Consider the following 13,086-nt stretch of genomic DNA (forward strand, 5'->3'; position numbering starts at 1 on the left):
GATTCAGGCTTCAGCACTCATACAGAATAAATAGATGAAGACATTTTTGGTGCAGGAATTTAGAAGTGAGCAATGTTTGGGTATGGAGGGGCAGGCACCAGTCTGAGCTGTAGTGCTTCATAAGCAGATAAAGTTCCTTCCTGATGCCATTGCGCTTTCTCTCTTATTTGGATCAAACACAAAATCCTGACTTGGTAGCATTTAGGGCACAGTCAAATCAAATCTATGAACAGACAGCAGTGGTTCTAGGTTTGTCAATCCCAATAGGTGAGCTGGAATTAGCGGCTGGCGTGCCAGTGTTTCCCAGAAACCCTAGGAAAGGTTTAGATCAGTTGAGAGAAGAGGAAGGGAGAACGTGAAATGACAGAAACTGAGGTCGGAGTTATCCTAAATTTAAAATTACTCTGCTCACTCCCTGTCCTAACAACTGGTGATTAACATGTACTATTTGTGCCGAAGGAGTGCTCAAGACTTTGCTGCCCTGGGAGCTGTGCAAATAAGCAAAAACCCCCTGGTTTCTTCCCAGACAGTTCAGAACAGCAAACAGAAGGAATAAGGAATCAGAAGGATTTATAGAATGATGATGGCTTTTCAGATTAGCCCTTGTATAAGGGTGTGAGGCAGACTGTGGGAGGAACAAGTATTAAAGATTATACTTAGTAGAGGAAAGGAGAGTCAGGGACAGGGCAGGAAGGAAACACTAAAAATGAACTGATAAATTGGAGCAAGACAGAGTGATTTCAGTCTGATGGAGAAGATAATTGAAAAACTGGACATAAAAGATGACCTCTGGCTTGTGTGACAGCATGGGAAGCTAAATCAGGTGCTGTATTGCAATTGCATTGGAGGTATTAGTTCAGAGTTGAGATTCATTGCATGCTACACATCAAATCAGATTGAGAAAAAGAAATTAAGAAGCAGGTAGTGGACAGAATACATATTTTTTAATTGCAGATTCTTTTAACTGCAATCTTTCCATGAAGGAGAGAAGTCAAGTTTTTTATGCAGTCCATGACAAAGCTTCCATTGACTGTAGGTCTGTAAAAACTGAGGAGTGAGTTGTGGTGTGTCAGATTTTGGATATCAGTCTTTTCAATGAATGGGTATTGAGAAGTTTATAAAAAGGTAAGATTTGAGATTATCTCTCCTTTGACTTAAAAAAGACCTGAGGATAAACTAATTCTGATACAAGTCTCATTTGAGCAGATGAGTCAAAGCATTAATATTTTTAACCTTTCCTTCCCATGTGCTGGCTGCAGATCACTCTCACAGACCTTGCTCTATGGACAGCAATTTCAAGCATGATACAATGCCATGGAGAGTAATTGCAGACTCTTCCCCATTGCAGAATGAAATGGGCTGGCAAAAAATTGTAGTGACAGCTTGCATAGAAATTGATTTGCTTGAAATTCTGTCCCTGAACAGGTTTTTAATTGTCATGATCAACAGAGTGTAGTGTTTGGAATAAAAAAGAGACAGAAGCTTGTACAGTCAGTCTTGCATGTAAACAGTGTTTGTTCTTAGTTACCTGCTTAGACACAGATGTCACAAGCAAAAGATGACAGGAGCAAAGACAAATAGGAAATTGTGATGCATGGTGAAATGCTAGGAAAAGGGTATTTTTCTTTGGGAAGGTGGGAAATCACACAAGAACTCTTCTTTCCTATCTGGTTTGGTATATGAGTTGTTCTCAAGAGACAAGTATATTCACGAGTTTGATTGAATCATGATTTGTATGTCTAATTCCACTTTCTTAAAAGCTGATAGTAGACAAGTATACCTCTTTGCAGTTCAAATGTAAGTTATGTCCCTTTTAGTTCCAGGTCTGACTGGAGTCATTATGGTGTTAGTATTATTCCTAATGTGCACAGCTTCCACATATGCCATCAGGTAAGATGTAATATGATTATTATGCTAAAAAAATGCCATTTCTGTAATCATATTCTTCTACTGACTAGAGTGTTAAAAATACCAGTTTTCTTGTCCATTTTTTTTCCTAGCTTGCAGTAAAATTAGCACAGTGAATTTTGTATGAAAACAAATACAAGACCTGATTGAATTGACTTCTGAAAAAGTACTATTTAATGATTGTGCTGAGTTAAAAATGTGGACCTTTAAAAATTTAGATAGTTCTTTTATTCCTGGTTGTAGGAGAGGCAGTAAACTCAGCAAATGGGAAGTTCTGTGCAGTACGTAAATTAAGTCCAGTGGAAGAAAAATAAGATGTTATTGCTATCTTAATTATTTTCACCGATTAATTGTAACAATAAATTGTAAAAAAAAAAGTAACAAAAAGCCCAACCCAAACCAAAAAAAAACCAAACCCAACCCCGAACTATCAACAATGAAAGGAACTGACACAAAACTATGCTACTGAAGTAGAACATTGCTTTTAAGAGCTCTGCTTCTGGTTGTCAGATAGTATTTTTAAAGCATGGATTCTGCAACTGAACATATAAAAATAGCCCCTTCATTTTTACAGAGGTTGAATGCACTATGTAAATGCATCACCTCAGTTCAGCAAACATGGAAGTATATATGAATTATGTATCTTCAAACATTAATGGTGCTCCACTGATGTGAGTTAGATATGTGATTATGAACTTTGTTGAACTAATCTATCTTTCCTGAGTAGCTGCATTACCTGGCAGTGCTATCCTGTGATTTGAGAAAGTAGTTCAGCAAATACTTGAGCATTTTCAGTAGACAAGTCTTCTTCCAGGGCTGAGAATTTTGTGAGGCATTGCAGGCTACAGACGTGCAGGATTAGGCTGCTGCGCTGGATATAACATGGCTATACATTACATGGTCCACATAGATGTCTCTGCTTGCAAAAGAAAGACAGTTTTGGGAAGATGGAAAAATAAAACCATTACTTTATTCTGCAACATTGAGCCCGAACAAAATCCTGTCTTCTTCAAGGCCAAATTAAATTAGAAAAACATAATGTATTAGTGATTGGGAAACTGAGAAAAATATATGTAGTTGTAAACATTCTTGGAAATAATTTTGGGGTTCATGCAATATCTTTTGAAGTTACATGCCTTTTAGTTTCTTCCGCAGTTACTGTAAGTACAAATACTTTCCCAGCTTTCTGCCATTCAGCCAGAAGAATCAAAACCCCGAAAGAGATAATCTGCATCTCCTGCTACCCTAGCAATAATTCTTACTTGGAAATTTTATCCTGGCTTCTCCCTCAGGCATAGAGCTCAAGCTTGTCTTTATTATAGTGTTTTCTCCTAAAGAAACAAGTTGCTGCATGCATTTCTATGTCCCTTTTCAATCTCTTTCCCTGTGGATTCTCATGTGCCATATGATGGCTGAGCATACAATACAGTTTTAGGAAATTTAATTGTAAATGTTCACTGTCTATAAGAAACTGAGCTTTTTAAGAAGTACTTCAGAGTCTGTCATAATCTTGGATTTCAGCCCTAATCTGCTCTTGCACATTGACCTGCTTAGTGATTTTTTCCTTTGTATGTTCTTCCTGAAATTGTTCTATGCATGAGTATGCCTCTATTTTCCTGTCTTTTCAGTAAACTGTGAAAATAAGTATTAGAAGGACTGAATTAGCTGCTAATGTTTTAAGAGGATAAAGTGATTATTAGTTGAAAAATTTTCTAAATTTTTGCCATGTTATACCTGAGAATTAGACCAACATTTTTTGTTCAGTAGTTGTTTTCAGTAGGGTTATGAAGTTATCAGAAAACACAATAAATCCTGTCAATAAATGTTGACATTTCTGACAACTTTAAAATTAATGATATTTAAGATTTGGAAGTTATGTATTTAAAATAACATTAAAAATAAGATGCTGCAGTGCCATCTATTTTTGTAACCAAATATTCTCCTCTTCAGCTTCATCTTCTAAACTACTGCATATATCTTCCTTTTCAAAACTGTCTGTAACAGGATTAAAAATATTTTTCCACAACTGTGCCGCTTAGTGTGTCCCTTTAAAGCATGATAAATTCCTCTTACATTTCTCAGTAAACTAACTTTTCCAGGTCTTCATCTGCAAAATTCTAAAGTAGGTTAACCGAATTTAAATATTCAACTTACCTCAAATTTTCAGGACTTTGCATTCCTAAGAAATGCATCCATTCCATGAATAATGTCTATTTTAAGCCCTAAGAAGGTAAAAAAAGTAAATATTCTGAAGAGTGTAAAAATTTGTGTATCTATAGGAAGATTATTGACTATATTAGACTACTAATGTATGTATCTGTAGTTTGAGGCTACAAGTAAGAAATACATAATTATTACAGTGTTGGAAAATATGTTTCATGGTAAGAGGTTCAAGGATTTACATACCCATATAATTTAAGGAGGTGAAATTCACAGAGTCTGCTCACATTTAGGACAACTTGATACATGTGAGGAACCAGGATTTTATAGTAGAGATATCTGTAGGAGTGCTGAAAGAAGAATAAAATGCTCAACGAGCTGGAAGTTGACATTTAGACGCATTCAGGAAAGAAGTGTACAGTAATTTTAATCAGTAGCAAAAATTAGCTGTTGAAAGCAACATGTCAGAAGCAGTCCAGGGATTGACTTTTCATCACTGAAATTTTGAAAAATTGGTGCATTCTGAAAAAGATGCTCAACAGCCAATAAAACATTCAGTGTGCAGTTTTTGGTATTATAGCATGGAACCAAATTAAACCAGAGCTCCAAGACCTGTCCTTGTCCCTTCTCATGGTATGGGGGTTTAGCTAGACCACCTTTACAGCCCCGTTCTAGGATTCTATGACCTGTTTTGAGACAGAGGGTCTATTTTACTCTCTTTGTGCATTCCAATTGTGCTTCCACTCTGCACACCATTGTTCTCATTTTCTTCTTACTGGTGATTACACCCACAACTCCTCACAGATACTGATGAGTGACTGCAAGAAAATTACTCCCAGGGTGTGGGGAGTTAGAAAAGGCTTAAGCAGCTTCAAGTAGGAAAAAGTGGTAACATAGTGCTGACTGAGAGAAGAATGGCAGGGTGGAGGGGGGATTTCAGAGCCCCTTGCTGTTGCTGTATTCCTTCTTTTGGTTCCTCTTTTCCTCCTTTGCTTCCTTCCTTGTTATTTTGCTGCCTTGGATTTTATTTTGGTAGCCCTTGGATTATCAAAGTTGTTTTTTCCTCTCTTGAGGAAGAAAATAAATAATCCTGTAATAACAGAACCAAATGCAGTACATATTTCCGTTGTTTTGAGGGAAGAGCAGTTATCTGGTTGTGTAGAAGACCATAGGAGGGAAAAAGCTCTGGGGAAAAAAAAAAAAGAAGTTAGCTGTGTCAGAGGAATAGCTTCTTAAACCATGTTCTCAGAGCTAAAGATATTTTTTATTTAATAATTGTTTCAGTTTATGAATGGGGATAGGTTCTTTGGTTTTAGAAGGGACTCTCCTACCATGCTGTGTAGTGTGAGAGGTGTTTGTGTGCTGTGAAGGGGTGTATTTTCTTAGCCATTTGATTGTTGTTTGTTGGTAACTATTTTACTCAAAAAAAACCCAGACAAGCTTAACAGAAAACAGTTCCAGATGAGTATTTTCTTTGATCCAGGTTCTTTTTATATTGCCTAACAAATTACTGATAAAAGGAAGTCACCTTCACCTCTCCTTATCTCACATTGATAATGTCCTTCTTGTTCCTCCCAAGACCATCAGTCCTGGAGCAGTAGTGTTTGTGGCTTCCTGCCCTGAAAATTCTCCTACTGTGCTGTTGTTGTCTCCTTGCTCTAGGTCCTATCGTTCCTGTACCTTCTTCCACTCCATACCCTCACAAAGCTTTTACCCTTCCCACTGGCCCTTCTGCTGCTGTCCGTGCTGCCTGTGTGCTGCAGCCTTAGTGACATGTTAAACTGTATTGGGGCAGAAAGAATGAAAGGTGACACTCACTGTAAGGAAGTTGAGTTTTGAGACTGGAGGTGGAAGAACTATTCCAATTTTAAGTATCTTGTGAAGATTAGCTAGGACCTGTGAAAGCAGTCAAGTCTCCCAGTTTCAGAAGAGTTCTCAATCTGGCTCTGTACTTCTACGCCCTTACCTCTCCTTCTCAGCTTGTTGCTTCTGTGCCAGTCACTTGTTTTTCTCAACACTTAATTGTGTGCAAGTACAGTGTGCCTGTGGGACGACATTCTGGGCTTTGACTATTTTGCATAACTGTGTAGTGTATAATGATGTCCTGTGTGCACAGGTCTGCTTTTAATTAGCAGTGATTCCATCTGAGTTGAAACAGCATTGAACCATGGTTTATTCTTTTCAGGGTTTCAAACTATGACATCTTCTGGTACACACACAACCTTTTCTTTGTCTTCTATATGCTGCTGATGCTGCATGTGTCTGGGTAAGTAAATGAAAATACTCTTCCTTTTCCTGAAGCACAACCAGAAAAAGCAGTTTCCTTGATTGCTGCCTTTCCTGAGCTTGCTTGAGCACAGTGGGCCAACTTTGGGACAAGACATTTTCCTCCGGTGTGTGCTGAAATAAAGATCAGGCTGTAGCTTGGAGATTTGTGTGTGCTATAGCCAACTAGCACAAACTTTTTCACTTTCAAGATTATTCCTTCTCCATTTCTATTGCTCAGTGTCTACTGAGAAATCAAGAAAACAAAGTTTCTATTTCTGCCCCCTCTTACTTGTTTGCTGAGACAAGAATATGAAACAAATTTGCTCATCCCTTGCATTTTCCTTTCTGCCTTCCTTTCTGACTGCAAAGGAGAGGGAAGGCATGGCATCTCCCATTACCTCCTTCTCTTTGCTTACAAAATTTGCTACTTCTTTTCACAAACATCAGACCAGTGTTCATATGTCATGAAGCTGATGGTCAGATCTGTATTGGGCACAAACTAACTGAGCTCTGTTGCAAGGTAAAGCATCTTCCAGAAGTTATGACATATGTCTGCGTGGGCTGGGGGTTGGACTAGGTGACCTTTAAAGGTTCCTTCCAACCCAAACTATTCTATGATTCTGTGAAATTCTGTGAAAATCTGTTTCAGTTAACATCTCTGAAGTTTCCTTTGTGGATTTAGATGCAGAGTGTAGAGAAGGGAAGGTGTATTTGAATGATGTTTATTTCTCCATGTCACTAAATATCTACTGAAACACAGGGTGCTTGAGTGTGTGACAGTGAGCCCTTCTGCTTAAAGTAAACTTGGAAAGGCAATTAGACCTAGCAAGATCATGGCAGGAATATGTTGTTGAATAAAATATGCTGTTAAAGAAATAATGAGTTCAAAACAATTGAAACAATTCCAGTTCTCAGTTAGTTTGTTGGGGTTTTTTTTGGTTGTTGTTTGTTTCGGTGGGTTTTTTTTTTTTCTGATTTTTTTTTTTGGATTTTTTTTAATGGCATAGCACTTGTTTATAGCTGGGGAAGATGGATCTAACTTGTTCTCCACATCCTAAGCAAGTATGAATTTTTTTGAAATTATTCTTGATAGTTGTTTGTCAAATTCTTTAAAACGTCTGGTGACTGAGATCCTCTAACCTCCCTAGGAAGTCTGTTCCAGTGATTGCCTTAGGGGTATTTTTCATGTCCAGTTTAATTAATCTCCTTCATGGTGTTATCCTTTGCCCATTGTTTTCCTAACCACGTTCCATTTACCACGTTTGCAAACCAAGGCTGCAGTAATACAGCAAGCATTGAACAGGCATATTGTGGTACACAGCCTCCCTAGTACTGAATTACAAAGGTATTCAGTGAAAATCTGAAAGAACTGAATGTCAGAAGTGGGAGAGGAATGAGTCATGGAGAGTGGGAGTCAGTTCAACTTTAAGATGCCTAAATGTGGATCTCTACAGTGTTTTCTCAGAGTCTTTCCCATTATAGTCTAATGAGTTCTGATAAATATTTATGGAGCCTGAAGGATGCTTCATGTAGTTTGCTGTTTCAGAGATCTACATTCAGGTGAGCTGGACTGATTCCTGGCTCCATTAGTGATATTGATAAGATCAAGAGGGTGTGGCCAAAAGTTGCATGAGGGGTGATTTAGATTTGACATTAGGAAAAATTTCTTCACCAGAGGGTTGTCAGGCACTGGAACAAACTGTCCAGGGAAACAATAAAGTCACCATCCCTGGGAGTATTTAAGACATGTGTAAATGGAGTGCTTAGGGACATGGTTTAGTGGTGAACATGGTAGTGCTGTGTAAATGGTTGGACTTTTGATCTTAGAGGTCTTTTCCAATCTAAACAGTTCTATAATCTCTTTTGAGAATAAAGGAAGCTTAGATATACATGCTTAGGTACCTAAATTACTCCTGTGTGGGATGTCTTAGAGATTTGCAAATGCATAGCCACTTACTGTACAGAGCAAGGCATTTCCCATGGCTGAGCTGCACAGGCAGGTGACTGAGGTTTTACCTCTTAGGAGTAAAGTATTTTCACAGTATTGTTTTGTTTCAAAATGTTGTAGGTATGTTCTTACAGTATCCTTCAGGCAGCCAACCACTTCTCAGCAATATATAAAGTGATGTGATTCATCTGTCATATGTTAGTGGTTTGTTTGTTCATTGCAGAACTTAACCTTTCTGAGCACTGATCTTGGGTGTGCAAGACTTACTTTTCCTCGGCAGCTTCAGAATTGGGAGTTATTGAGCTGCTGTTGACAGGCAGCTTTGTGATCCCTGTTTGCCTCTCAGTTAGCATGTTTATAATAGTTTAAATAAGCTAGAGATCACTGGAGGGTGCGCTCATGTTTGCAGCTACTCTCAAGGCAATCCTCTTTGGGGATGTGCTGAGAAGAGAGAAGCTGTGGGAGTTGCTGGCAGGCATGCACGCAAGGTTCACTGGAAAAATACTGCATGGGCTTTGACTTGCAGCTAAATCCATGAGGCACCATAATATTTATGGAGCAGGGAGTTAGCATGATGCTAGGGGTATGTGTCACTTTGCCAATATGTGGTGACCAGCAGTGATGCCAGATGCAAGAGATAGGCATGATTGAGCAATAAATGCAGGCAGAAGCATGGGTGTAGGTGCAAGGACACTTCCCAAATGATTCTTCCAGGGTCAGATGGAATTTAAGAGTGAGCAGGCTTAACCTCCAAGCTGACATGATTCACTAGACCATGCAGGAAGCTTGTTACTAGCTGTCAGGACTGCATTTTTGTAGGGAAGATTGCCAGTAGCCTGTCAGAGCCCATTTAGGTTGGGAATATTGCAGATGTCCTAGTTCTCTTTCTTCTGAGTTAAACCCTGTTGCTGCTGCTGCTGCTGTGTGTATATTGAGGAGAGGAGGGGGAGCACCTGTCCTTATGTTTGACTGTATGCTTGATCCGAGCCTTCATAACAAGGCTTAGCTGTCGAGGTATTGTCTCAGTATGCCTCATTTCCCACTCAGCACCATCCTCTACAGGTGTCATTCAGCATTTTTTATTTCTTTTTAATATTCTTCCTTGTGGTTTTACTGCCATCAAATCTAGACTTGGACATAAGTAGTACTTCTGAGGAATTTTATTACACCTATCATCTGTTCTTCCCTGTTTTCAGTGATTTGTTCTTGTGCTGAGATATCCCAGAGTGTCTGAGGTTTCCACTTTTTTCTTCAGAGTTTCTAATTGTAACTTCAAAGTTCTCACTTCATTTTACTGTAAATTTAACTTAGCTTGAGGAAAAACAAAATGAGGATGGACCTCATAAAATAATTTGCAAGGCAGGTTCCTTGGCTACCATGGAAGACTTTCCTTCTATTTGTATGCAAACGTGATAAACACCAAGTAGTGGGAACATTCCTGCAGTTTATGATTTGGCAACTTAGGCCACTTCTGCTACAAAACTGCCTTAAAAACAGGGCTTGCTGACTGTAGGGAGGATGAGTGAAAACAGCCTGTGTGTGATTGAATTGGAAATGCGATTATTTAATTTTTTTTTCAAGGCCCCCACAATATTTTCTCCATTTCAAGCAGTATTAAGCTTGAGGCTGTTCAGTGGGGGAGTGCCAAGTAAGCTGGAAAAGTTAAACCTTGACTCAAGTGACAGAAGGCTCTATTGTTGCAAAGTTTCAATCTCACTGAAAGTCCTGAAGGCAAACAGAATAAAATTTCTAACAGAAGATGAGGCTTGTGACTGCTTTCTGAAGTCCTCTCTGAATGAAGATAAGTTGTTTTTTATTTACTGTTACTTCAGTGTCTTTACTATTTTTGTTTTCCTGTAGGGGAGTGCTTAAGTACCAGACCAACTTAGAGGAACACCCTCCTGGTTGCTTTAATCCTAACAAAACGCTCCGACAGAATCTGACTGTGCCAAAGGCTTTTGAAGAGCTGTTTCCTGACTATACTGCTGAGCCTTTCCCAGAGGACCTACCAGTACCAGAACCCTTTGTACAAAATAGCTTTATGAGAGTTTGTTCCGAGGAACCCAAATTCCAGTCGCACTTCCCAGAGGTCTGTATGATCCGACATTTCAGGTATTAAAAGCCATGCCAAGCCTTTCAGTCAGCCATAACCACTAATTATTGCTTTTCCAGACCAGATGTTTTAATACTGGAAAATATTATTAAAACCTTTTGAGGCATTCAGAGATTTGGTGGGGAAAAAACAATCTGTATTTAACCCTGAAGTGCATTACAATGTGGTGCATGGAATAGGGAGGGTGGAAAAATGTCAAGAGATTGGCTGTAATGTTCTTTTTTGAACAACACCATAAGGGATGTATTGATCCTGCTAAAAATGTGATTTTACAGCATAGCATTTCAGAGCAAACATTTATATAACATTTCGTAAGGTCCTTTTGTAAGCATTGTGTGGCAGTAGTTAATTGAAATAATCAAGCTCCATTTGTTCTCTTTTTTACCATGCGGATGCAAGTCCTAATACTAATTTCTGGGTTGCAGTTGGTTGTGGTTTGGCTTTTGTAGTCTGTTATTTGCAGACAGGCTTGTTTTATATGTGGCAAGGGTAAATAAGTATGATGAGAGTGGGGACAAAAAAAACCTTTTCTTTTTTGGTTTTCCATTTTCCTTTTGTTACTTTGTGTTTTGTGGCAGCAGCTTTTTCTTTATCCAAATTTTTTTTCTTTTCTTTTGAGAAAAGCTGAGCTGGGTTGTATTGGCACGTAGCCCGAGGAAGCTTGCAAATATGGAGTTCATGAGTCCAAGACCCACCATTCAAAATGGTCCCATAACAGACCCCACAGGAGTTTCTCTTTGTTATTATCCTTGTTGTTTTCTGTTGAACATCTGTCCCCCTTAGCTGCACTTGGAACCCATTTTTCTATGGAGTATGTAATCCTAATGAGAAAGAGTTAATTCTACATTGAATTCCTCCAACAAAGCTCTTTGGATTGGTATTTTGTTGTGGTAATACTCCTGAATTATAAGCATCAGTGTATATCTGGCTCCATATGACCCACAGGGCAGCAAGGAGTCTTCTTGGTGGCTTAAGATGCCTACTTTAGAGCCATTCATGGGAAAGGAGTCATGGAAAGAAGTGGCCACTCAGTGTTCTCGTGGCAGCTTTGAAACACTAGGACTTTTTTGGATTTGGAAATATTGTGATACCAAGTTGAATAAAAAACTCAAAACTGTGAGCTACTGAAACTTGTAAGGCTTTTTTGTTGAAAATAAATACTCTGCTAGTTGCAAGAGATGTTGCTGTGTAATGTCAGAAATTGGAAAGGGAGTGAAGATAGATGACAGTTGAGGGGCACTTCAATGCCACGGCTTGAATGACTGAGCAGATGTGGAATTAGTAGATAAGTCTGCCATAATTGACTCTTAGGATGGGTTTAGCTGAGCAGCTGCAAATGTCTCCATCTGGAGCAGTCACCCAGGACTCCCCATATAATCAGTGCAGAGAAATGGCTATTTCCAGGGCATTTTCTGTCCAGCATACACATTTTCCATGGGAGCAAATGGATTGTGATTTATAAGTGCCCGTTTCTCTCTGTTGTCTATGGTTTTACACTAATTTAATATCAACATAATTTCTATAGCACAAGAATGCAGCTGTCTTAAGTTTTTACTTGAACCTGAGATGACTATAAGAAGGTAATAGTTAAATAATACTGGAGGTCAGGCAGCATTTTTCCAGATATGTTAACTGATTGTATAGTACTCTGGTCTGTGTAGGTACTGTTTCTTTCATTGCTGAAACCAGCTGCAATCTAACTACATCAAACCAGAATAACATGGTAGCAAATGAGGCCATTAGCATTTTTTCCTGATGATTTTTATGACTGAAATTTCTGGTGCTTGTGGGTGATGCTGCTGGTTAGACTGATTAAGGCTTCAGAACATTCTTGGGTTTCAGCATGTAGAGAGAGGCGTGGATGTTAGATGTGAAGAGAGATCCTGAAAGTGCTCGTGTAGTTGTGAAAATAGAAGACAGAAAGTTAAGTCTTTGAGGTAACCTCTTTTTGTTCTCCCTTAGACCTGGTTCTGGATTTCCGGACCTCTGTGCCTGTACTGTGTGGAGCGGCTGTACCGCTACATCCGCAGCAACAAGCCAGTCACAATCACCTCAGTAATAAGCCACCCCTCCAACGTCCTTGAAGTCAGGATGGTGAAAGATGACTTTGAAGCAAGGCCTGGTCAGGTGAGTTAATGTGGCCCTAAAAAAACCACTTTGCTTTCATGTAACATTATCTGTAGGGATGACTATCACTTTATAAGTACTAGCCCATCACTGAATGTTTTGAATGTATCCTTTCTACCATTTTATTTCAGTATGTTATTCTCCACTGTCCAAGAGTGTCTGCCCTGGAAAGCCATCCATTCACTCTTACAATGGTAAGAAATAGTGTTCTTTTCTGTACTTTCTCTTTTATTTATATTTGGTAAGCAAATGGTCTTTGTTGCTCTCAAGGTGACAATTCTCTCCAGCAGAGCTCATCTTTCATTTATCAGGGTACCAGTGAATATGAAATGGCATGATTATTATGTGTGACAGTATTCAATACATATTTAATTTTCTCCACTGTTGAGAAAAAGATAATGGGAACTTTTTTCAAACCTTTCCATAAGTGAAAACCAATAATAAACAAATCCATTAAAAATCTGTAAATAAATCAATGAAATCCATGTGACTTTGGAAATTCTTTTATAAAAAAGAAGTTTCAGCCATATTTCTAGACCTTAATACAGAAGGGGCACAAGTT

General features: G+C 38.7%; 1 protein-coding gene across 3 annotated transcripts in view; it reads left to right on the top strand.

Moving 5' to 3' along the window:
* The window catches only part of NOX4 (NADPH oxidase 4), a 110,625-nt gene that overhangs the window by 14,395 nt on the left and 83,144 nt on the right, over positions 1-13,086 (top strand). For all 3 annotated transcript variants that reach the window (XR_005628557.1, XM_039718414.1, XM_039718415.1), the window contains 5 exons: positions 1,818-1,890; positions 6,254-6,334; positions 10,145-10,373; positions 12,360-12,524; positions 12,656-12,718. Coding sequence is in view for 2 of the 3 variants with exons in the window: in XM_039718414.1 (XP_039574348.1) it covers positions 1,818-1,890; positions 6,254-6,334; positions 10,145-10,373; positions 12,360-12,524; positions 12,656-12,718 (611 nt within the window). In the remaining variant the exon portion in view is untranslated. The remainder of the gene's footprint in view (positions 1-1,817; positions 1,891-6,253; positions 6,335-10,144; positions 10,374-12,359; positions 12,525-12,655; positions 12,719-13,086) is intronic.

Source organism: Passer montanus, unplaced genomic scaffold (genome assembly GCF_014805655.1).
Source record: "Passer montanus isolate IOZ18808 unplaced genomic scaffold, ASM1480565v1 scaffold4, whole genome shotgun sequence".
NCBI classification, from domain to species: domain Eukaryota; kingdom Metazoa; phylum Chordata; class Aves; order Passeriformes; family Passeridae; genus Passer; species Passer montanus.